The following is a 24,524-nucleotide window of genomic DNA, read 5'->3' as shown; positions in this document are numbered from 1 at the left end:
TGTACATTTTGTTTTTGTTTTAGTATAACTGAGTACAGAACAAACGGATGTTTAGTAACAATTAATTTGGTAGGCACAACATTATATCCAGTTAGTATTTACAATAATAATTAAGGAAGCCCTTAAGTCTAAAACATCACTCATGTAAGCACTGATTCCAAGCTGAGCATGCAAAATGATCAAATAAAGCCTTTGGCACATTTTTCCCACAGCTAAAAACAGAAGCTGACTGGATACGTCTCAGTACACATTTGTGTACAAAAGACTCTTTATTCTGTATGGCAGCAGCCCTCTAGAAGCCTTAGGGAAATATTCTACCATTTGAAAACAATTTTCCTTGATTTTTATTCCAAACACATCTGAGGAAGATGAATAGGAAAGGGCCCAAATCGAAAGATTAGAAGGGAAATTTAGCTATGTATTTAATTTGCTTTTTGGTTGTTAGGGTAACTGACCGTAGCAAAAAGAGAGCAGTGTCAATTCCAGATTAAACATAAAATAAAAAAACACATAAGAAAAACACAAACAAGGTAAATAGGAATTAAAAATTAGCTTGACCTCTGGTGGAATTATTGTAATGTGCGTATTTTTAACTTTTTTAAAATAAGGCAAAACCTCATAGTACCTTGTTAAAGGGACAGTATACCCCCGTTTTTACATTAGTTCAGTTTTAGTTTGGATATATTTAAGATTTTTTAAATTTCTTGCTCCAAACGGCAAAATTTCAAAATGAAAGTCACATTTTACTTCCTGGTTCCCAAAGAGCAAATCAAACAAACCAGCAGCCCACTGAGAAGCCTCTATATAAATAACCCCCTTCCATCCCCTAGCTACAGTCTGTTACCTCTTTAGATAATGAGCAGCACATTATATAGAGGCTTTTCAGTGGGCTGCTAGTTTGTTTGACTTGGCTCATGAAATAGAATGTGAATTTAATGTGGCCATGCATCCTCATTTGAGCCTCTCTGCCCTGGTTTCCCAAGTAACAGGTCTGTCTCTCTTGGCAGGATTTTGCATCCATACCCTAACTTATGCGTTTCATTGAAATGCATAGAATCATCATCTGAAGGAGCCTGAAGAAATAACTAAAACCATAGATTTTTCACTTATTAAAACATTAGACAAAAATTGTTCTCAGCACAAGCCCTATTGATTGGACCAATATTAAAAAAGAGCTGTATACTGTTTATTTAGGGCCCTGGGGCTAAGAACTGAGCATCTCAGCCACTTTGAGGAGGTTTGATGAAACTTTGTTCAGTAGCAGTCATAAATATTATCTTCCTTCCTTCCTTTTCTTACTCAAGTGATGTCTGGATGTACTGTGTATAAGCATTATATGTCATTTGCTCCCTTGTATAGCTCTTATAGCTCTTGGAAATTAAGGCAGATGTATGTAAAAGTGGGGATGGATTGTTGTTCCATATTTATAAAAGAAGCAAAGTCCAAAATAATCTGAAACATATGTTTTTTATATATAGATAGGGAAAATGATAGACCCAAATGATATAGCTGATTAGGTAACCTTAGTAGGTTAAATTGAAAAAATACATATGTCCATCAAGTTTAACATTATATGCCTATATATAACCTGCCTAACTGCTAGTTGATCCAGAGGAAGGCAAAAAACCCTTCTGGAGCCTCTCTAATTTGCCGCAGAGGGGAAAAAATTCCTTACTGACTCAAGGAGGCAATTGGATCAGTCCCTGGATCAACTTGTACTAAGAACTATCGCCCATAACCCTGTATTCCCTCACTTGCTAACAGGACCGGATTTCTGAATTGGGTGCCAAGTCAAGCTTTATTATCTACAAGGACTCCAATGTCCTTCACCATTATGAACTTTCCTAGTGCAGTCCCATTAAGTGTATGTGTGGCTTGCATATTTTTACATCCCAGGAACATAATCTTACATTTATCAACATTAAATTCATCTGCCACTTAGCTGCCCAGTCCTTTTTCTGCCTATCACATGGAATGTAACTGACCTTGTGCAGATAGCTAGTTTCTGTTTGGACTTACAAGGGGAAGCTGAAACAACTAATAAACTATTTGTATTGATAAGGCATACATGGGCTCTGGTTTTGGGCCCCCTAATCTGTAACCCCTGGAGCTAGTCCTCCCTATTCTCATGAGCTTGTCCTTTCTTCTCTATATAACCCTTTCCTTGGTCAGTGCTAAATAAGTGATCCTGTATTGCCCCTCTAAATTGCCTATATATGACCAAGACACTGTAGGATTGGCTACTTCAGGTAGAGTTACCATTTTTTTCTGCACCGGTGAGAACTCCTTTGAGTTTTCACTAATAAGCAATAAAATGGTTCACCAAATCCCAGGCCCCAAGTATTCTGGACAATAGATCCTATACCTTTAGTGTAAATAATTATAGATATTTACCAGTATTTAAAGGGACACTAAACCGAACTGTAAGGGTGTCCCACCGCGCCCCCCAATTCTCTAAAGAAATTGATGAAAAACATAATTACACATGGAAACAAATTCCCCAATGAGAATTCTACTGATCGAAAACTTAATTAAAGATGCAAGAGAATTGACCAATGAGAATGCAGATTCCCAGCACTGTCAGGCATCTTGCTGGTACCTTACATAGAGATAATTATGTAATTTTTTCCCTTCGTTATATGACACAGGAATCAGACATGGGGATAAAGGACAGACTTGTTTAGTGCTAGTAAACTGTGCTTAATGCTCCCAACTCCAATTGCAGGAACAGAGAACATGAAGCCAGATTTACACACATCACCTGGGATTCCCATTGGAGGATTCTTATGCATTTCAATGCCGCCGCGGGCACTGGAGTGCCTGAAAAGTTTTATTGTGCAATATTGCTTTAAGCATACAGCCCTGATGATGGACTACAGCTCCCAGCATGCCCCACCCTTCATTATATGTTACATTATTCTTGGATTTGTAGTCCAGCAACAGCTGAGTACAGTTTGGTTGAGCAGTGCAAGTCATATTTTAGATTTCTTGGCACCCAGGCTTCTCGACAGACCTAAAACAAATATGGCAGTATTGCCTCTTCTACAAACATATTCCCACATTTAGACTGGGTTTCCTATGCTTTTTGCTAGCACTAATAGATATTGTTTTACAGAAGGGGTATTTGTACTGAGCACTGTTCTTTGTGGCTGCCGTAAATGTAGGGTCACTGCACGGGAATGATTTTGTTCTGGCCTTGTTCAGAAAACATGGGATAAACCTTATAAGTTGGCTGCAAGACATCACAATGCAGACTTGAAGGCTTTCCCAGTATTTCCTGTAACAAGGAATACATCAGGGGATTCATGCTGCTGTGACGTGCCTCACAAGCTTGTTATGGTATTAAGAAATTTCAACATTATAAGACCCTATTGTTAGTTGAAAGTTATTTTAATAATCTAATTGTGTTCTTTATTCTTATGCATGCTCTTATGTTTCTTGTATTTGTGAAATTTTGTTTTATCATCCCTCGACCCTTCAGTATTCCAGAACTTTATTCGGTAAACAATCATAGTTTTGCTTATTCCTTTCAGAGATCAGAAGCCAAGGGGTAAAATGTTAAATAGGAAGATGGGTGTAATGTTGCTGCACTTTAGGGAAAAGTATTCTGTATGGACTAGGAGTACCAGCAGCTGTACAATGCACTTTTGGAGCACTAAAGGGCAGAGAATATTGGAAGACCAATTGTGTATTGTGTTATCTCAATGCGTTGTATAAGCTGACCCTGAGGAGTTTTCGTCAAGACAGAAAGTTGACAGACAGACAGAGGCTGAAGCCGATGGCTGAAGGTTATGGGAAGGCAGTGAAGAAGCACAGTTAATATCCTAGCCATTGTCGGTGCAGGTAGAACAGATTCAAGAATGTGTATCAGACCAGACCTGTGCAATATGGTTTTCTAGATATTGTTAAAGTGCCATTTTATCTATTAGAGATTGTAAGCTCTTTTGGGCAGGGCTCTCTTAACCTCTTGTGTCGGTTATTGGTTGCTTTGTATGTAACTCTGTATGTCCAATGTATGAAACCCACTTATTGTACAGCGCTGCGGAATATTTTGGCGCTTTATAAATAAATGTTAATAATAATAATATTAGAGGTATGCTGGGAAATTGTAGTATTATATATACATTACATTACATATACATATCCAACTATGTGTTGAGGTAAGATTACCAGAACACGTGAAAAATCAGGGACATTTTTTAAAAATTCCAGCTGGAAGTGCACTGATTCCATTTAACAGAAATGCAATTGGTGCAGCCCAGGGACCTACATTTATGGCAATAAATGTCATGATTGCATGCTGCCTATATCTAGAATAAAATTGGTTTAGCTACAAGAGATTTGTTTCCTTTCTTACTCATGAGCCACAGTCAAATGTAAAAAGACTTGGCGAGCAACGCAAGAACCATAAAAGTTCATGGAGGTGCCAAATAAGGGCTAAGATTGACTAATATGTAGCCTCCATGCACACTATCATGAGGTTTTATTTGGTAGTAAATCTTGTTTTTATGCAACTAAAACCACCAAGTCAGGAATTCAAAAATAACTACCTGGTTTGGGGGCACTGAGTGCAACATCCAAGGGGCTGGTGAGCAACATGTTGCCCCGAGCCACTGGTTGGGGATCCCTGCTCTAGTGCATTGCTTACCTATTATGTTATTAAGAGAACTAATAACCGGGAAACTGAAACTCATTTTGTGAAAACATATTGGCTCCATATTTGTAGGCTCTCCAAATGAATAGGGTTATTTTTCCTTTCTTTTCTAAGGTTGCTACTAGTGGGTGGGTTTACCTCAGATTGGGCAGGTTTGAACCACGAAAGTGAGCCTCAGTTACAGATGGACAGGTGGAAGGTTTGGGCAGATGCCCGTGTTTAATCCCAAACCCAACCATAATCTGCCACTTCCCTCTACTTTGTGACTCCCCTCTGATGATTCATGCGTGGGCTGGTCAGCCATCATTGCCCCTTCCCAGTGGTGATGCAGTAGTGTTGACCTCTCCCTTATGGTGGCTGATCAGCCCATGGATGAATCATCAGAGGGGAGTCATAAAGTAGAGGACTTCAGGATGGTTTGGCTGTGTGTTGGGAAGTGGCAGATTATGGTTGGGTTTGGGATTAAACATTTCTGACCTGCTCATTTGCCTGGTATTTTACTGCCTTGGATGGTATATGCCAAAGTTATCACAAGTAAAGAAAAGTAACAAATATAGGGCAACAGTGTAGTAGCATGAGTATGTTGGTTGGTGCCATATCACCCAGCCTATTGGCATCAGGAGGTTTCAAAGTGATGGGCAATTTAAGGATCTTGTGGCAAACAAAAGTACTTGAATCAGCAAGAAACCACTCTAGAAGTGCTCTGCATCACTGGGAACAAATAGATATGTATTTATACCCACGTATCAGTCTAGAGCTCTGGAGTACAATACAACAAAATAGCAAAATGGTATGACACATAATACTTCCAATAATTCTCTGGAAATGCAGGGTTTAATTCTAAACATATGCAGTGTTTTTTAGTATATGATTAACAATTCTACATTTTATAATTATATTCTAGAATTAGCCAATCATTGTTTAATTTCCTGAGTCAATTGACAGCATGGAACTCAAACTGAGCCCAAGTGGAAAAAGTAGTACGAGTTCATTCAGCATCAGTGTTTTTCCTGGCTTTTCCTCTACACAGATACATTCGGTCCACAAATTACATCTTTTTCCATGTGGCTTATATTTATGTGCTGGATATAACACGTTTAAGTTCCAGAGAAACCCCAGGCCTGGGATTGTTGTTAAAGAAATATGGGATCCATTAGGAATATAGCGCTTGGTGTTACAAAACTGTAATAATCCTTAAACTAAAACAGTATTATTTAATCTTATTTATTAAAATTTACTGCAAGACTGACAGTGCCCGCTGACAGTAATTACAAAGACAGGAGTGGCAAGTGCTACTGGAAAAATATTCACATGGATTCTTATATACTTCCAGTAGCTCCTCTGCGCGGATGGAAAACTGCATCAGAAAAGGGATTGTAGTGGCTGGGATTATTCAGGCTATATTACTATATGTGCTTCTAAACATAGCTTGTGTGGAATCCATTACTGCTCAGGCGTGCCAGTGACTGTGCCAGGGGGATTATGTGATTTGCCCAAGCAAAAGACAGACACAAGCTTTCATGAGTCAGTGTCTTGGGCCTGAACCTTTGAGCCCCGATTTTCCATTCTGTGTAGGAAAAGAAGAAACAGGGGTAACCAAACCACTACCTAAGCAGTGAATTTATTATGCATAGGGTTTCTACTACTCATATGTCATAGCCATTTGGTATGTTATTAAAATATATCTGGTCTTCTTAACATCGCTGTGACACAGCAACATGGGAATTCTGTTCATCCCTTTAAAAATGCCATACTTACCCTGGTTTTTAAAATAGGCCCTGGCAATCCAAGTACACAGAGGCCCAACAGCCCCCACCAGCCCAATATTTAGTGACTGCCTATGGCATCTGCAGCCCCTCTGGCATTTGCCTGAATCCTCAAACTGCCAATCCAGGCCTGCCCCCATATTTAATAAGGCAATGTGTGTGCTCAAGTATAGTATAGTAAATTTTTAAGATAACCCCATACATGCATTGCCACTTTTCTTACTAGGGATATCTGTGCTCATGGTGAAATCTCCTTTCCCCCAGTCTGAACCATTTGATATAACAAAAAACACTCAGACAATTGTTGTTATCCATCCTATATGGATGTCACATTAAGTTGCCTCATTTGTAAAGAGAACACTCATATTTGGGAAGCCACAAGACACAAACTACAGGATTAGCAATTACCAGTGTACAACCAACTTTACTGTTGCTTTAGATCCATGGACCCCATGTCTTTGATATTTTATGACACCCACTCTACTACACATTATCTTAGGCACGTCAGACATGTATTCTCTTATATGCTTTACAAGCTAATAAACAATATAAATAGTTGCTTTTACTTTATAAGAATATAGCCTTTGCAGTCTTGGATGGCCCATGATTCCTACAGCTGTTATTTACATTAAATCTTACCTAAAGCTTGCAAATTGCCATTATTCCCGGCTAGCCAATATATCATACACAGTTTCCCGCAGTTGTGCCTGAATCAGACTCCTCTCTGCTCATTACCCTGTGATTGAACTTTTTATCTCTGGCAAGGGAATCTGGGAGGGAGTTATTTGCAGTGGTTACATTTACAGTAAAAATGTTTCAGCTTCTCAAATTGATATGCTATAATTGAGAAATTGTAACTTTACATTGTTTTCAAATTCTTATATGCAGACTATTTTATTGTTTAACATAGAACTAAAAATTTATTAATAAGGTGCTCAATTGCAGCAGCTGAGTTACCTATAGCAATCAATTGGCAATTCATTCTGATCAGGCTATTGTACGTTAGAAAATCATCTCAGGACTGATTTAATAGTCCCTGGAAATTTGCTAACAGTGATATTTGGGGTCATGGCAAATTTACCTGGACGTACAAGTCAGATTGGTTTTCAGATAGACTGTGATTTATGGATATAAATTCATGCTTATAGGACTATATACAGTGGAGGAAATAATTATTTGACCCCTCACTGATTTTGTAAGTTTGTCCAATGACAAAGAAATGAAAAGTCTCAGAACAGTATCATTTCAATGGTAGGTTTATTTTAACAGTGGCAGATAGCACATCAAAAGGAAAATCGAAAAAATAACTTTAAATAAAAGATAGCAACTGATTTGCATTTCATTGAGTGAAATAAGTTTTTGAACCCCTACCAACCATTAAGAGTTCTGGCTCCCACAGAGTGGTTAGACACTTCTACTCAATTAGTCAACCTCATTAAGGACACCTGTCTTAACTAGTCACCTGTATAAAAGACACCTGTCCACAGAATCAATCAATCAAGCAGACTCCAAACTCTCCAACATGGGAAAGACCAAAGAGCTGTCCAAGGATGTCAGAGACAAAATTGTAGACCTGCACAAGGCTGGAATGGGCTACAAAACCATTAGCAAGAAGCTGGGAGAGAAGGTGACAACTGTTGGTGCGATTGTTCGAAAATGGAAGGAGCACAAAATGACCATCAATCGACCTCGCTCTGGGGCTCCACGCAAGATCTCACCTCGTGGGGTGTCAATGATTCTGAGAAAGGTGAAAAAGCATCCTAGAACTACACGGGAGGAGTTAGTTAATGACCTCAAATTAGCAGGGACCACAGTCACCAAGAAAACCATTGGAAACACATTACACCGCAATGGATTAAAATCCTGCAGGGCTCGCAAGGTCCCCCTGCTCAAGAAGGCACATGTGCAGGCCCGTCTGAAGTTTGCCAATGAACACCTGAATGATTCTGTGAGTGACTGGGAGAAGGTGCTGTGGTCTGATGAGACCAAAATAGAGCTCTTTGGCATTAACGCAACTCGCTGTGTTTGGAGGAAGAAAAATGCTGCCTATGACCCCCAAAACACCCTCCCCACCGTCAAGCATGGGGGTGGAAACATTTTGCTTTGGGGGTGTTTTTCTGCTAAGGGCACAGGACAACTTATTCGCATTAACGGGAAAATGGACGGAGCCATGTATCGTAAAAAACCTGAACGACAACCTCCTTCCCTCTGCCAGGAAACTGAAAATGGGTCGTGGATGGGTGTTCCAGCACGACAATGACCCAAAACATACAGCAAAGGCAACAAAGGAGTGGCTCAAGAAGAAGCACATTAAGGTCATGGAGTGGCCTAGTCAGTCTCCGGACCTTAATCCAATAGAAAACCTATGGAGGGAGCTCAAGCTCACAGTTGCACAGAGACAGCCTCGAAACCTTAGGGATTTAGAGATGATCTGCAAAGAGGAGTGGACCAACATTCCTCCTAAAATGTGCGCAAACTTGGTCATCAATTACAAGAAACGTTTGACCTCTGTGCTTGCAAACAAGGGTTTTTCCACTAAGTATTAAGTCTTTTTTTGTTAGAGGGTTCAAAAACTTATTTCACGCAATGAAATGCAAATCAGTTGCTATCTTTTATTTAAAGTTATTTTTTCGATTTTCCTTTTGATGTGCTATCTGCCACTGTTAAAATAAACCTACCATTGAAATGATACTGTTCTGAGACTTTTCATTTCTTTGTCATTGGACAAACTTACAAAATCAGTGAGGGGTCAAATAATTATTTCCTCCACTGTACCTTTGCATGTGTGCACAACAAATCATTAAATAGATTGACGAATCACAGAATTTTTTAAATGTACTGCCTGCCCCTTAATTTATTACTTAGAATGTTAATTTTGGTGGGGGAAGTATTTAGGGCTCTGTCTACTTAGGTGTGATATATTGGTTGGTAATGGAGTTTAATTCTTGTGTAGGGTTTGTGTTCCTTTGAGTTATACATAGTTTTCTTCCACAATCAAAAATAAACTAGTTAAACTAGTTAATGAATTCTAATGAACTTGCCCTGTGGGGGGTCTGTGGTAGGAATGCTAGACTGTAAACACTAATCCTGCCAGGACTGATGTGTACATAGTTACACAGAGTTGAAAAAAGACCATCAAGTTCAACCCTTCCAAGTAAACCCAGCACACACAACCTATACTTATCATAAACTACATAAACTATATATATATATACAAACATTAATACTAACGATTTATACAAACATTAATACTGTTGATACTAGTATCACAATAGCCTTGGATACTATGCTTGTTCAAGAACTCCTCCAATCCCCTCTTAAAGGCATTAACAGAATCTGCCATTACAACATCTCTAGGAAGGGCATTCCATAACCTCACTGCCCTCACCGTGAAAAACCACCTACGCTGCTTCAAATGGAAGCTCTGTTCCTCTAATCTAAAGGGGTGGGGGGCTCTGGTGCGTTGATTGTTTTTATGGGAAACAAGAACACCCCCATCTGCCTATAATCCCCTCTAATGTACTTGTACAGAGTAATTATGTCCCCTCGCAAGCGCCTCTTTTCCAGAGAAAACAACCCCAACCTCGACAGTCTAACCTCATAGCTTAAATCTTCCATCCCCTTTACCAGTTTAGTTGCACGTCTCTGCACTCTCTCCAGCTCATTAATATCCTTCTTAAGGACTGGAGCCCAAAACTGCACTGCATACTCAAGGTGAGGCCTTACCAGGGACCTATAAAGAGGCAAAATTATATTTTCATCCCTTGAGTCAATGGCCTTTTTATACAAGACAGCACTTTATTTGCTTTAGTAGCCACAGAATGACACTGCCAGGAATTAGACAAATTATTATCTACAAACCCCCAGATCCTTCTCCATTAAAGGACAATGAAAGGTTAATATAAATTAAAAGTAAGTCTAAAGACATTCTTTTTAAGTACTTCCTGCATATCTTAATTCCCAGATCCCTGCTTGCTTCTCTGAGATATGGTGCTGGCAGCCTACAGCAGTATGAAGACTGCAGTGACATCACTGAAATCTCTCTCCCCTTCCTATTCTCTGAGCATGTGTGTAACTTGATCCTGTCTACTGTTCTGAGCTACACATGCCCACCAGCCAATCAGAAGCGGATCTGGCAGAGGGGAGGGGGGGAGGGAATGAAACACATGTGCAGTATGAAGCAAGGAGGGAAAGGAAGGGAGAATACCTTTTTAGAGATGACTGCCTGTTCTAGAAAATGTGAAGTAAGTGTGACTGAGTAAATATTTGATTAGGTGAGCCAAAAGTGTGGCGTTTTTACTAAACAATAGGAGGACTATTGGGCAGTATGCTTTTTAAATTTTGACTTGCATTCTCCTTTAAGGATACCCCCAACAAACTACCATTCAGTAGATAGTTCGCGTTTATATTATTTCTACCAAAGTGCATAACTTTGCACTTATCAACATTGAACCTCATTATCCAGTTTGCTGCTGTTTTCCAATTTTGTCAAATCGCTCTATAAAGCGGCAGCATCCTGCATGGAACTTATAGTTTTGCACAATTTAGTGTCATCAGCAAAAATAGAAACAGTACTGTCTATGCCCACCTCCAGGTCATTAATAAACAAGTTAAAAAGCAAAGGACCAAGGACTGACCCCTGCGGTACTCCACTAACCACACTGGTCCAATTAGGCCAGTTCTCTATCCAATTACAAATATTATGTTCTAGGCCAATATTCCTCAATTTGATCATTAATTAAAATGTGTAAGCAACATTCTATAACATGCTAGAAGTTAAAGGAATAGTAATACCAAAAAACAGAAGCATATCAAAGTATTTAATGTATAATGTACTATAGCCCTGCACTGGGTAAAGTTGCGTGTTTGCTTCAGAAACCTTACTATAGTATATATAAGCAAAGCTGCTGTGTATCCATGGGGGCAGCTATTCAAATTGAAAAAAGGAGAAAGGCACAGGTTACATAGCATATAAAAGATATGCATAGATTCCAATTGTATTCTACAAAGCTTATCTGAATACAATGGGAATCTATGCAACTTATCTTTTATCTGCTATATAACCCTGTGCCTTTTCTCCTTTTTTCCAGCTTTTATTGGCTGACCCCATGGCTACACAGCAGGGTATTTATATAAACTAGTAGGGTTTCTGAAGCTAACACACAACTTTTACCAGTGCTGGGCATCAGCTCTTTATATTTTAATTACTTTAAAACTTTATTTTTTGGTGTTACTGTTCCTTTAACCTGAAGGTGAACCACCTTTTAATTGTACCTGACCTGAAGGTGGTGGCACCAATGGGAACGAGGACTTCTTATTCAGATGGATGCCATAGGATGGAATTAAGTGCTACTAAAGGATCCGAATACCGTTTTCTATAAGAATAAAATATGTATGCTATATAGCTTTTCCAACTGATTGAAATGAAATCTCTTGTCTCTGGGAGAGGATTTATTCACAAGTTCATTGCAGTTGAAAATGCTGATAGTACTCCCTTTGTTTTGCAAAGGGGTACACATTATTTCATGACAAACATAATGTCACCTTAATAAGAGATTTGTATTTCCCTCCAGCAAACACCTTTTTATAAAGTCTTTGCAATTCTATAAACAATTTCTTCATGTTTCCTTGTACATAAGTGACATCACATATTAGGAATTTCAGTGATACGTTTGGCTAGACAGTGAGGCAACTATGAAAGGATGTTGGCTTTGGGATGGAGTTTTCCATATCCAAGGTGAATCGCTAGATTTTAGGAAATAAGGCAAGTGTTTCCTCTATCTGCAATATTGAAACTTCTATTAACCCACAGAGTCCTATATTTATATATATATCTGGCTGTGGCTTCTAGTGAAATTGTTAAAAAACAAAACCTGCAGCCAGAAGGGAAATCTAAGATGAGGAAAGCATAAAAAAATAAATGTTAATGTTAGTGTATTATAAAAACATGTATTGTTATAGGGTTATATAAAAGAGAATTAAATCAGAATTCATTTCCAGAGACCTTGACTAATTTTTCCAGGGATGCTTGAGAAAATGATGCATTATCATCAGGAGTTTTTGAGGGAATGCACCGCGCATTCCTATAGTTGCCAAAATTTGTTACTTTTACTGTTTAGCACTTGCTTTAGAACAGCTTATACCGCATGTGGTATTGTGCACACCAAGTAGTCATTTCACATTTTTGCTGTAGATTACACTATAGAAGACATTCACTTTCAATTCAGAGGAACTCTAGAACATGAATATTTTATACCTTATTATTTAAACATTTATTGTGCCATTTTCATTTTTCAGTGATTTCATTTTACATTGACATAATTGAATGATTGGTATTTACAACACTTCCATTTGTTGTTTTTTTCAGAAGTGTATAACAGATGAATGCTTCTTTTATGAACGATTGGAAGCTAATAACTACAACACTTACCGGTCTCGGAAAAACAACAGCTGGTATGTGGCACTAAAGCGAACTGGGCAGTATAAAAATGGATCGACCACTGGACCAGGACAAAAAGCTATTTTGTTTCTCCCAATGTCAGCAAAAAGCTGATCTGTGATGACTCCCTTTGTAGGTCACCCTTTCTAAGACCAGAAAATACTTTTATATTTGTAATATTAAATGTGAGGCTGAGGTACAGCATTGGTATATTGTATATTTGTGCAGGCTCTTGAGCCAGTTTTTGAGAATGATGAATCCAAAATACAATAGTCCACTCAGTATTTAATCTACATGTAATATATTGAATATTATACTTGCATTTCTAAATGAAGAGTCTGGACAATTTAGATGAAAATTCTTTAAAATAGCATAAAATTAGAGCATCATTTGTAGTAAAAGGAGAATTAAAATGTGAAGCTTATAAGTGGTTGGCACTTCCTTCATAGGTCTCTGGTAGTTCCTTATGGTAAAGTGAATAGAAAAGCCCTGAGTAAACAGCTGGGAATGTTCTCATAGTTAGGTCCACCAGATGGAAGCCTTCGTTATAACCATAGAGTAGAAGCTTAGCAACTCTGCTTGTTATGATGGTTGTATTACTACAATAAGCAAGCTCTCGTAGATCCATCCATTCACACTTCAAGCATTCCTGATGGCAGAAGTTTATAGTGTGTGACAATGGCTTCAGGCGACAAATGATGTACAAGTCAGACTTTCCAAATGCCCCAGGGTGATTATGCTGCTGCCTTATGCTTAATAAGGACTTAAATTCCGAATGAATGCCAGTCTCTTCAAAAACTTCTCTAACTGCTGTAGCTCCTACAATTGAGAGAAAAAAAACATTTGCTTTAAGTACAGCAACAGCTTTCCAAAAAACCTTTGCTTTCAAAACAGAATACAGACTGCTTAGTATGCAATTTGTACCAATACATTCTTAGTTCTACTTTTAAGAGGGATTTTTAAAGTGAAAATGATATTACTACACGGCTGTGTAGTACACAAATAGCAAATATTTCATGGTAACAACTATATTTAATAAAGGGCTGTTCAGCTGGAGGGCTGTGTGCTTGACATGGCCCTGTAGGGGATTTTTATGACCCCCCAGTGTATTTTATAAATTTGATCATTATAGTGTAATTTGGTGATCAACATGTGTTTTGAGAAATAATCGGATCATTACATATAAATAAGTTAAACAGCACTGATATTAGATGACAAGAAACCCCCCTCTGCCATTTTTGAAACAGAAGGGGTTATTATTTAGTCTTACTGTATGCTCCCATACAGGTCTTTTTCCTTCCTCCACAGAATCATGAAACACTTACATGTCCTCCATACCTGGCCATAAAATGAAGAGCCTGGGTACTGGATGTGAAGCAGCTAGACATGGTGGCTGGCCACCTTATTTTACTAAATTCTAAGGCCAGGTACAGAGAAAGCGGCAAACTTTGAGGGAGCCCTTGTTGCGGTTTGTTGGAGGAAACGGGGACCTGTGCAAGGGGCACTTTTTCAAAAGCAGTATGTAGGGTTTCCTTGTCCTTTTTATAAACTGAAAAAAGTAAAACCCATTCTGCAATTTCACTTGGTACTGAACATCTTTATGTTGACAGATTTAAGAAGTTGCAGAAATCTACAGGAACTGCCAAACAGAATTGGTTATTTATAATATAAATTAGAATTACTGTTATAAGGAAGGTCATGCACTATTCATCTAGGCTCTCAGTGCTATTGGATGAATAAATATATATTATTATCAGCTATAAATCCTTAATGAACCAAACACCAAAATTAAATGTTGGATAACAAGATTATTGTTATATTTAAATGAAAAAGTATGAACAAATCTATAACACTTACCTATATCTTCCCCTTGATCTGACAGACCACCAGGAAATTTCCATGCATTTACTGTCTGTAATAAAAAAACACAAAAAAACCTGTCACTTCTCTGTATTAAACTTTTTAAAAAAATCTCTCTTAACATATATTAATATATAAAAAAAATCTACATTTCTTTCTACATTCTTGCAATATAAGTTCTCACTTTCTACACATCTGCTTCCTTGTCCTCTTAAATGCAGAGCTACAGGCAGTCCTTAAAGAACATTAAAAAAGAGAACCTCCCTATATTATATACACATTTAACAGCTATGTTGCTCATCCTATAGTTTAAAAGGCAATTTTGGGTGCATGAGCAGCTGTGAATACATAGCTTGCAAATCAGTGTAGGACTTGTACAAAGCACTGGCTTGACGGGGTATGTTGGTTTATGCATGTATGTAAAAACAATGCGAGCAAATGGGTCTTGTTTTTAACTGAATGCAGGTATTTACCTTTGCTGCCTGTAGTGTGGGTAATTCACTTTTTTCCTGAAAATCAATTTATACCAATTCCTACTCATGAACTGCTAAGAAAATATTGAAAAGTATTTAATTTCGCCATGTCTCATGTACCCAAAATTGCCTTTTAAACTACAGGATGAATGAGCAACATTGCTGTTGAATGTATGCAACACAGTGTGGATTAGTGTGGCCATAGAGCGCTGTAAAGAGGGCAGCAGGAAGAAATTGTAAGGAAATTGTAAAATATGTGCAAAACATGGTGTACATGTACTATATCCTCAAGGCCAAATTAAGCCATTTGAAAAAGACTAAGTTATCTATTGAATAATGCTAATGGAACCCTCTGGCTAAAAAAATCTACTGTATAAAAAGAGGTTCAGACAGCCAACGCTCCCCAGTATGGCCCTATGGCTTAACAAAAGGTAATGCCACGTGTTTGCTTGCATCAGTTGTAAAACAAAACATTCAGCACAACTTATCAAGAATAGACTCATAGGAATTGCTGAGTTACACTGCAGTGTGGATTACTGTGGAAACAGAGAATGTACAAGTATAAATGTCAACCTTTACCTTTTACTGTAAAGTCAATGTGTCACATACTGAAGCATACTTAATAAACTCTCATCTGGTACTGATGTTATATTTCAACAATGCTGCTAGCCATAGAGATACCTGTAACTTGCAGAAGCTGCTATCTGAAGTTAGTAATGGGACTTTTATAAGATTTATTTTATCACCAAGACATTTTGCAATAATTGTATTTAATCCTCTACATAGATTTTAATGTGTAGTGTGTTCTTTTGGGCACTGAAATCAGTGATGTGTTTATATTTGTACTTACAAAAAATGTATTTCATGCAATAAATATAATAAAATTCATTTTAATACATCTGCCAGTTTTAATATATGCTTTTTTAAATATTCTTTTCCATTTGAAATGTATTGGAGCTGTTATTGCCAAAAGGCATATACATAAATAATAGCGCTACAGAAAAAAAAAATCTGCTTTATTGTTCAAAGTCAGGGCTGTGTAGTTTAAATTCTATAAGGTCACATTGTAGCTCTAAAGGGATTTTTAAGCCACCAACCAGCAAAAAGACTTATCTAGTTTAACATAATGTTAATAAAACTATGACAACAAGCATCTTGCATTCTACCAATTCTTTTTAATTATACAAATCCATATATTTCTATTTTGCCATTGTAAAACCTTTTTTAACTGAACTTAACCACTACCTTTCTTTATAAACAGAGCTCCCTATCTACCTTTGGAAAAAAAAACCCTTTCAGCTCCTTTTGAAGTTCTTTGGAAACAGGATATGACAGGAAGTACTTAAGTTAACCTGGATTCATATTCTTGTTTACTGCCAGAGATAACAGAAACTAGGTATTTCGTAACTAAAACAATAGGCAAAAAGTAGGTTTAGCACATACCCTATTCATTGAGCTCACGTTCAAAAGATGTATACTGACCTTTAATACTTCCATTGTGCCTAATATTAATAAATGAGGTGCAATATTCAGTGCTCAGAGGTCCTTGGGAAACCTGGAATTGACACCTACCACTGATAAGGGTTTACGATATCATTCAGAGTAAAGCTCACAAAAGCCCTTCAATAGCACTTTATAGGTCAACATTTACAAGTAGGAGCATCTTGCATCTATATTCTAACATTGCACAAGAATAAAAGTAAATATTACTAAATACAAAATACCCAATTTACTTAAAAAAAACTTCCTGTACCATTCTACAGCACCTTGTGGCTGCCTTTATTACCAGACATGTCATGTTTTCATAAAGATTATTTTATTTTGTGTACCTTGTTTCTGTCCTGTACAACCAATACTTTCCCAGTATCCTCATCTAATACGGCACCTGAAAGAAAAAGAAAGACAAGTCAGATCACTGTACATGTATAGGACCCGTTATCCAGAATGCTTGGGACCTGGGGTTTTCCGGATAAGGGATCTTTCTGTAATTCAGATCTCCTACCTTAAGTCTGCTAAAAAAAAATATTTAAACCGTAATTAAACCCAATAGGATTGTTTTGGCTCCAATAATAATTATTATATCTTAGTTGGGATCAAGTACAAGGTACTGGTTCATTATTATAGGGGAAAAGGAAACCATTTTTAAAAATGTGAATTATTTGATTAAAATTGAGTCTATGGCAGATGGCCTTTCCGTAATTTGGAACTTTCTGGATAATGGGTTTCTGGATAAGGGGTCCGATTACTGTATTACCATTACAGGTTTGGCATTCTAATATTGGGTTCAGGATTCAGTATTTAAGCAAACATTATGTTTCTGTGCATACAAATAATCACAAGTCACTTTGATGTAAAAGTATTGGGCCACATGTAGGAACCTTTTCTAATGAAAGCAGTTCAAAAATATAACATATTGGGCACATTTGACACAATGAAATGTTCCTATGGAACCAACAAGCAAATTATATTGTAAGCATTTAAATAATTTACTGTACCCTGCCATTGTAAAACTCCAATTATACTTGTTTGGAGTAAAAGGCATAACATTTTCATTATGGTTTCTGCCTCTATCCCTGCAAAATGAGTCAGTGATTCATGGCATATGGCAGGTTCAAACAGCACAGTGAGTGTTGAGGTCTCCTGAAAGTGTTTATGGCTGGGATTCTAGCTATAAACAAAGTATTCAGACCACAGTGATCTGATATCCTGTCTAAAACCACACCCCATAATTTGATTTTGTGGTATCAATAATAAATATATTAATACAAATCATGATACATTAAAATAAGACATACAAGGAAGGCCTTTATAGGAATCTGTACAGCTGATGAGGGACAGATTCCTATACAAGGCCTTCCTTTGAAGGAGTTAAGGGACATGTAACAAGCTGCAGAAAAAGACTTCAGTGTGTAAATAAGAAAGTGGCTCCGCTGGGCAGTATTGCACCAGTATAGTAACCCTCAACAGTCAACCAGCAATTAGCTTTGGACTGTCTACGGCAAGTTTAGGCCATGTATTCAAGGGCAATTGAACTACTCACGCTCCTGAACTCAGTTGGATTTTAAAGCATCAGTATTGCCACAATAAATGAAAATATATATATATTTGTTTACATATCAGTTAACTCAAATCCTAACAATAAACTTTCTTTTGGCACCAACTTTTATGAAAAAGGTTTTCATTCAATAGTTTTGTACATTGTTTATCTTCCTGTGTAAAGGTACCCATACACGGGCCGATAGAAGCTGCCGATATCGGTCCCTTGGACCGACTCGGCAGCTTATCGGGCCGTGTAGGGGCAGAAACGATCAAATTCACCGACATGCCTCCCCGATATCGCCACCCGTAGGTGGGGATATCGGATGAAGATCCGCTCGCTTGGCAACATCGCCAAGCGAGCGGATCTGCCCGTGTATGGCCACCTTAAGAACTAAAACTATTGTATTCTATAGAGTCTATCTGTTACCTGCTATGTACAGATGGGGCCTATAGCCCAATTTTATCTTGCATATCTGACCCCTTGGCTGTAAAGCAGCTTATTTATTCAAATGGTACTACAGGTATGGGACCTGTTATCCAGAATTCTCGGGGATCTTTCCGTAATTTGGATCTGCATAACTTAAATCTGCTAAAAATCATTTAAAAATACTGAATAAACCCAATAGGATTGTTTTGCCTCCAATAAGGATAAATGATATCTTAGTTGGGATCAAGTACAAGGTACTGTTTTATTATTACAGGGAAAAAGGAAATCATTTTTTAAAATTAGAATTATTTCCAGACAATGGATCCCATACCTGTAGTGTTTTTCATTAAAATACATGATTTGTACCAATGCAGCATATATATATATAACACAAAGCCATTGCATGACTGGAACTCTACTGCATTGTTACCAATTGTTTTAAATTCTCAAGTTTGGATTAAATGGTTGAAACGCTATGGTCAGTGCAAATTCCTGTCAGGCCTATGCTGTAACAGTGCCCCTTTGTCTAGGGTTTGGGATCTGCAGTCTTAAAAGAATTTCCACAGATTTTTTTTTGCAGTATTTATGCAGCTCGAGGACGTTCTGTTTGTTTTGTATTGTTTTTTGCCAAGCAATTGCATTGCTGTTTTTAATTAGTGCTTGAGATCATAGTTCTGTTCAAGGGTGAAATCTCCCTTACAGCCAAATCTTTGGCAGGCTAAAATAATCCGTCTCATGATATGGATATTGGAGACCCCGCCCTTATTTTACTTAATATCTATCTAAAGAAAAATGTTATTATCTCAGATCCCCTCACCCTACACTTATTACAATCCGCAAAGGCGCTTATCCCTAGAAAATGGAAATCTATAGACCCCCCTTCATTCACGGAATGGTTAGCAAATACTGAAGACATACGCCAAATGGAAGAAATAACCCATATGATACACAATAACAGTTATCAATACAGGAACATCTGGACCCCTTGGTTAGAATATCTAAGGCCACTTTGATTCGTACTTCAACGACAGCCAGCCATATAAAGAACAATAGAAGTAAAGAGTATAAGGTATAGTTACTTGAATTTACATGTGAAATTCTAGGTATGACTTGATGACAGACTTGCTTGAGTACCTTCGTTGACAAACAATGTTAAGTACAAATAAGCAATTTCCCCTCCCTACCCTCCCCTTTTCCTTTCTGTATCCCTTTCCCATAATGCAAAATTTTAAATAAAGAATTGAAAAAAAAAAAAATAAAAAAAATAATCCGTCTCTCCAATCTTCTGTCAAACAAAGCCACTGCATGATACTTTAGGCTAGGGATGGGCAATAGGATGCTTTCTCATGGTTTGGCATTGGTAAAACTATAGCCAGGCGATCCCTACAGCTGAGACGCTTGCTTGTAAGCACTGAAGACCGACAACCCCTATCTTCCTTACAGCCAGAGCTGGACTTAATCAGATGAACAACAGAATGTATTGTAACACCAGGGAATGAATTATGGACTAAATTAAAGAGTGCAGCCACAGAAATATTGTATTACACAGAGATGGCATGTTTCTAACAGCATATTTTTAAAATCAGACTAATGAATACAACATAGCCATTGTTTTATACCACTCTAGATCTGGGATAACCATTGAAGTAAATGGGACAAATTCAGCAGGTGAAAAAAGGTGTAACAAGCATCGGCACTCAACCCATTTTTAGCTGGATTTTTTCAAGTAACATCTTTTTACAGCACAATTTTGTACACATTCATATAAATTATTATGTGGCTTTATAAATACACATGATTTTATACTGCATTAAAACTGTGGTATTTGGTGCATTTCAATGCCTTTACAAATATTCTACTCAGTGTGCCTTCTTGAGCATTAACAGGTGCAAGGTGCTTGTCTGCCAACACAAGACTTTGTCCATAGCATATCCCCAACATGTAAATGTTATAAAGTGTACAGTTTAGGCCAGACCCCAGTCTGCCCTAAAAGATTAATATCCATTATCAACAAATGTCAACAGAATTTTGCAACAATTTTGTGCAGAATTTGCACACCACCACCTTTTAATACAAAAAAGAAATGGAATATGGAGTAATTCCTGGCATTCTGTTGCCTGAGTGATTTCCAATTGGACTGGCAGGCAACAGAACAGTTGGAATCACTGCATGTTCATTTCAACCGTAATTGGCTGGGCTTGTGGGTTAGGCAACAGTCGACTGAAAAACACTGAACGCTGAGTTTCAAAGTGACTGTCTTCTGACTTCTGGGGGTGGAATTCAATGTCTTTTGTATTTGTAGGCCCATTTATATATTCTGTATAGTTTTCTGATTATGCTTGTCTGTACAGGTATTAGATCCATTATCTAGAAACCCATTATAAGACAGTACCTTGACAGTACTTGATGGTAACTAAGCTGCATGAATCCATATTGGTAACACACTTGCCGTGGTAACGAGTTGTTAAACTAGTTGTTAAATAAAGATCACATACACAGAATTAAATATATTGTTTTTAGTGCTTGTAAGTAGTAAGAAAATTCAAACGGTAGCAATGCACCTTTACATTTTGTAAATGCTACTACAGAATTTTGCAAGCAGCACCAAAGTCTGTAAAGAAAACTCACTGGAACGCATTATATCTCCATAATCAGTTAAAAACATGCTCTAACATGTCAACTGATAAATATCCAATAACTCTGTTTATGCTGCCCTCTCCTGGTTACAATAAGTAATTGTTACTGGAAAACTTGAGAAAAAGTTAGGTAGTCCCTAAAGTATCTAACAGACGAATATCCATTATCAACAGAAACCACTGAATAATCTAGTTTGTCAAAGAACTTTGCAACAATTTTGTGCATACCTTATGTAGCAATTACTTTTAATACACAATGACAATGGAATGCAATTTATGGCATACTGTTGCCTGAACGATTTCCAATTGGACTGACAGGTGACAAAACAGGTGGAATCACTGCGTGTTCAATTTAACAGCAATTGGCTGGACTCGTGGTTAGGCAAGAGTCGACTGAATACACTGACTGCTGTAGCAAGGCACTTCTGACCTGCAAGTCCAGACCATTGCTACTGAAATGAATAAGGGTGAAATTAAAAGTCTTTTGCCCGCTTCCTTAAATTGGAAATCACTTGGTATAACAGGTATCATCCAGTGCTTTTGCTACTAATGAAAAGGAGGTAGTAATGTTACAAGGGCCAATAGCGAGTTTACACAAAAAAGTTACAAGATGCAGATAAATTACACCCAATCAAATCAAAAAAGGAAAGATGTGTATGGTTTCCTTGCTTTTTATTTTGCTTTTTATTTTGCTTGAAAAGGGAAAGAAATTTTTCTAATTTTTTCACACAACAATTTAAAGATTGTGGGTACTGTTTATAAATAGGATCTAATTTTATGCTTCCAAAATGTCTACCTTAAAATTTATATAAAAATAAGCTGTTTTATTTAGCAAGCAGCAACTCTTAGAATTCTTAGGAAACCTTTTATGTTTGACTCATCATACCATGCTGTAACTGAATTTAAGGTTCAGTGCTACGAAGAAAAGCTCATTAGTATCAGTAACCTGCTGCAACCACATTGCATTGAACTGAGCACAATAATTACATCTATATAGACAAACCTGCAACCCCAACTTGGTGTGTAGCATATCCAGGTAGTCTGCTTGGTCCATCTTTTAACCAAAGGGTCAGCGTAGATTCATTGTGTTCTGCATGGTGAAATGTAAATCCTTCAGAGGCAGCAGTGGATATCAGTCTGCTTTGCATGATGGGAATATGCAGCCACACAGCAATCCTGCCATCTAATCTCCATTGTTTTACAGATTCTAACAGAAGGGAAAAATACATTAATTTATAACCCTGTATAATATAGAGAACAAAATGAATTGTTTTGGGTTTTAATAATGTAATGCAAATATGCCTTATTACATAGATCTATATGTTTAATCTAACAGTGAAGCATTGTATGAAATTCTGGAATACAATGTGTCCTCTGACTTTTTCATTGAGCTGTTAATGTGTGATTACTTAGTTTTTACATTTAATTAAAATGGTAACATTAATAGAAACATGGCATCTGACTGTTTCAATTTCATGGACCCCTGGGTAGTAAGACATTTGGCTTGAGCACCACATACATGATCAGATCAATGCAGGGTTAGGGATTGTTCTAATGATATAAGATATGATTTGGCCCAATGTTAGGCCAAATCAGAATGATTCGACTATTTGACTCCAGTGTCAATCTTCAGAATATAATGGTGACTCTGGGATACCTGTCAAGAGAGGAATGCATCAACATGCTGGTGCTGTCCTCTGGATTGTCTAACCTGCCTGATAAGATAACTGTTGTTTAGACCAGACATTATTTGAGCAGGCTCCACACACAGGCCAACACACTGCAGATTTGGTCAGTTGTCTGGCTTCTCCAGACTGAAGGCTGTGTCTGTGCCATATGCGAAATAAAGGCGGTTTTATAAATATGAAATGGAAATGCTGTAATTTCGATATATTGTTGTCTGAAGGTATGTGGAGGTGAACATTGTGTAACAGATTGTGACAGATTTTATTGGCCCTTTTATGTTGACGCTATACTAATATATATATATTTATTACTACATTTAGCAGTGTAAGAAAACACATATTAGGTCGAATTATAAAATTAATGTATTAAACATTTGCCAGTTTAATGTGAGTTAACCCCAAAACCCAAGGCTACAAAGCCAGTGATACAAAGCACAGTATATGCTTAGTGAGCTAGGAGAGACTATAAACCCAGGAAAACTAGCTTGCCCATAAAAGAGGGAGGTAGAGCTTAATCTTTATAACGGTGCGGTTTTATTACCATGTTTGTTCCCACTGTATGTACTATGAATAACAGGAATGCATTGCGCTGTGTATAGACAGAGCTGTTGTTCTATAAATATAAATTCCCTTAACTACAAAGACACCCAGGACGGTACAATCCCATGGACGGACTGTGTGCCACTTGCCGTGTAGCCATCTCCCGAATGCGATTTCCCCTAAGTTGTGTGAGGGCTCCAAGCGCACTGTTACTCCCCCGAACTTGTCTACCTTGCCCCGTAGTTCTACACTGGGCCAAGCCGGGCTGGGCTGTGAGCAAAAATGCCGCCCTATAAACCCCCGAACCTCACAGAGAAACCGTACACCCAGGCGTTGCATCTTTCACTGACACCGGGCAACTAGTATAAGTTAATTGCAACCCTACAGCAGGGTACAGGAAAACACCCCCCATGACGCCATCATTGTTATGGGCAGTCTGTAAAAAGTTGAGCTCTTTAGCTGTTCTAGGTTTACTTCACTGCTACCCCCGATAGACGAAAACTAGCAGTACTGAAGGGAGCAGTACAACAACTGGAGCGCCGCAAGCTATGTTATTTTCCATTGGCCAGCATTAGAACTTAAATCTCTTCAAATACATCTTACATAAGCTCCCGTTTTTGCCAGAATCTAGTATGGCAATTACGCTGAGAAATCTCACTAGCCAATAGAAAGGTAGTACTTGGAAAGTATCGTCCCTACCGTAAATGCTTCTATTTTGGCTAAGAGCCAATTATCTTTTCTTAGCTGTTGCTCTTCTATTCGAGTGATTACGAGTGGCGTCGTATAGTTTCCCCAGCTGACCCGGAAGTTGTTGTGTAGCGGAGAGAACACGCGTTGGGTTAGGCAGTTCTTCACATGAGCCCGGCCACTGTGTCTGTGGCACCATGTCCTCCTCTAAAAGGAAGAGTAAAGGGGGTGAAAAGGCAATGGCAAACTCTCCTTGTGCGGAGTCCCGACAGTCAGCGGATCCCTCTGTGTGTAAAGTGACTGATTTCTTAGATAAAG

General features: G+C 37.9%; 3 protein-coding genes across 6 annotated transcripts in view; 2 read left to right on the top strand and 1 right to left on the bottom strand.

Annotated features, from left to right (window-relative positions):
- fgf2 (fibroblast growth factor 2) overlaps nt 1-14,785 on the top strand; it is a 26,645-nt gene extending 11,860 nt beyond the window's left edge. Inside the window, 1 exon segment of the mRNA NM_001017333.4 lies at nt 12,788-14,785. Within this exon segment, the coding sequence (NP_001017333.1) occupies nt 12,788-12,973 (186 nt within the window). The 3' untranslated portion in view covers nt 12,974-14,785.
- Nucleotides 12,667-24,307, bottom strand: nudt6 (nudix hydrolase 6). 3 transcript variants are annotated; one of them, XM_004911114.4, is made up of 5 exons: nt 23,669-24,106; nt 22,298-22,501; nt 17,022-17,077; nt 14,717-14,771; nt 12,667-13,678 (listed from the first exon to the last, which is right to left on the bottom strand). In XM_004911114.4, the coding sequence occupies exons 1-5, from the start codon at nt 23,856-23,858 to the stop codon at nt 13,281-13,283; spliced, it is 903 nt and encodes a 300-aa protein (XP_004911171.1). In that variant the 5' UTR covers nt 23,859-24,106; the 3' UTR covers nt 12,667-13,280. The 3 variants fall into 3 exon arrangements, with proteins under 3 accessions (XP_004911171.1, XP_017951648.1, XP_012811028.1); XM_018096159.2 differs by having other exon boundaries at nt 23,616-23,762; XM_012955574.3 differs by lacking the exon at nt 23,669-24,106 and adding an exon at nt 24,219-24,307 and having other exon boundaries at nt 12,674-13,678.
- The window catches only part of spata5 (spermatogenesis associated 5), a 231,069-nt gene continuing 230,852 nt past the window's right edge, over nt 24,308-24,524 (top strand). For both annotated transcript variants that reach the window (XM_004911116.4, XM_012955572.3), the window contains exon 1: nt 24,308-24,524. In XM_004911116.4, coding sequence (XP_004911173.2) covers nt 24,404-24,524 — 121 coding nt within the window. In that variant the 5' untranslated portion in view covers nt 24,308-24,403.

Source organism: Xenopus tropicalis, chromosome 1 (genome assembly GCF_000004195.4).
Source record: "Xenopus tropicalis strain Nigerian chromosome 1, UCB_Xtro_10.0, whole genome shotgun sequence".
In the NCBI taxonomy this organism is placed as follows: domain Eukaryota; kingdom Metazoa; phylum Chordata; class Amphibia; order Anura; family Pipidae; genus Xenopus; species Xenopus tropicalis.
Note: the sequence above shows the minus strand (reverse complement) of the source record. Positions and strands in the feature narration are given on the sequence as shown.

Coding starts and splice junctions, on each gene's coding strand:
- nudt6 (XM_004911114.4), bottom strand. CDS start 23,858: ATGCAACGCCTGGGTGTACGGTTTCTCTGTGAGGTTCGGGGGTTTATA. Junction 22,502..23,668: donor ATTCGGGAGATGGCTACACG/GCAAGTGGCACA, acceptor CCCTTCTGTTAG/AATCTGTAAAACAATGGAGA. Junction 13,679..14,716: donor AGATCAAGGGGAAGATATAG/GTAAGTGTTATA, acceptor TCTCAATTGTAG/GAGCTACAGCAGTTAGAGAA.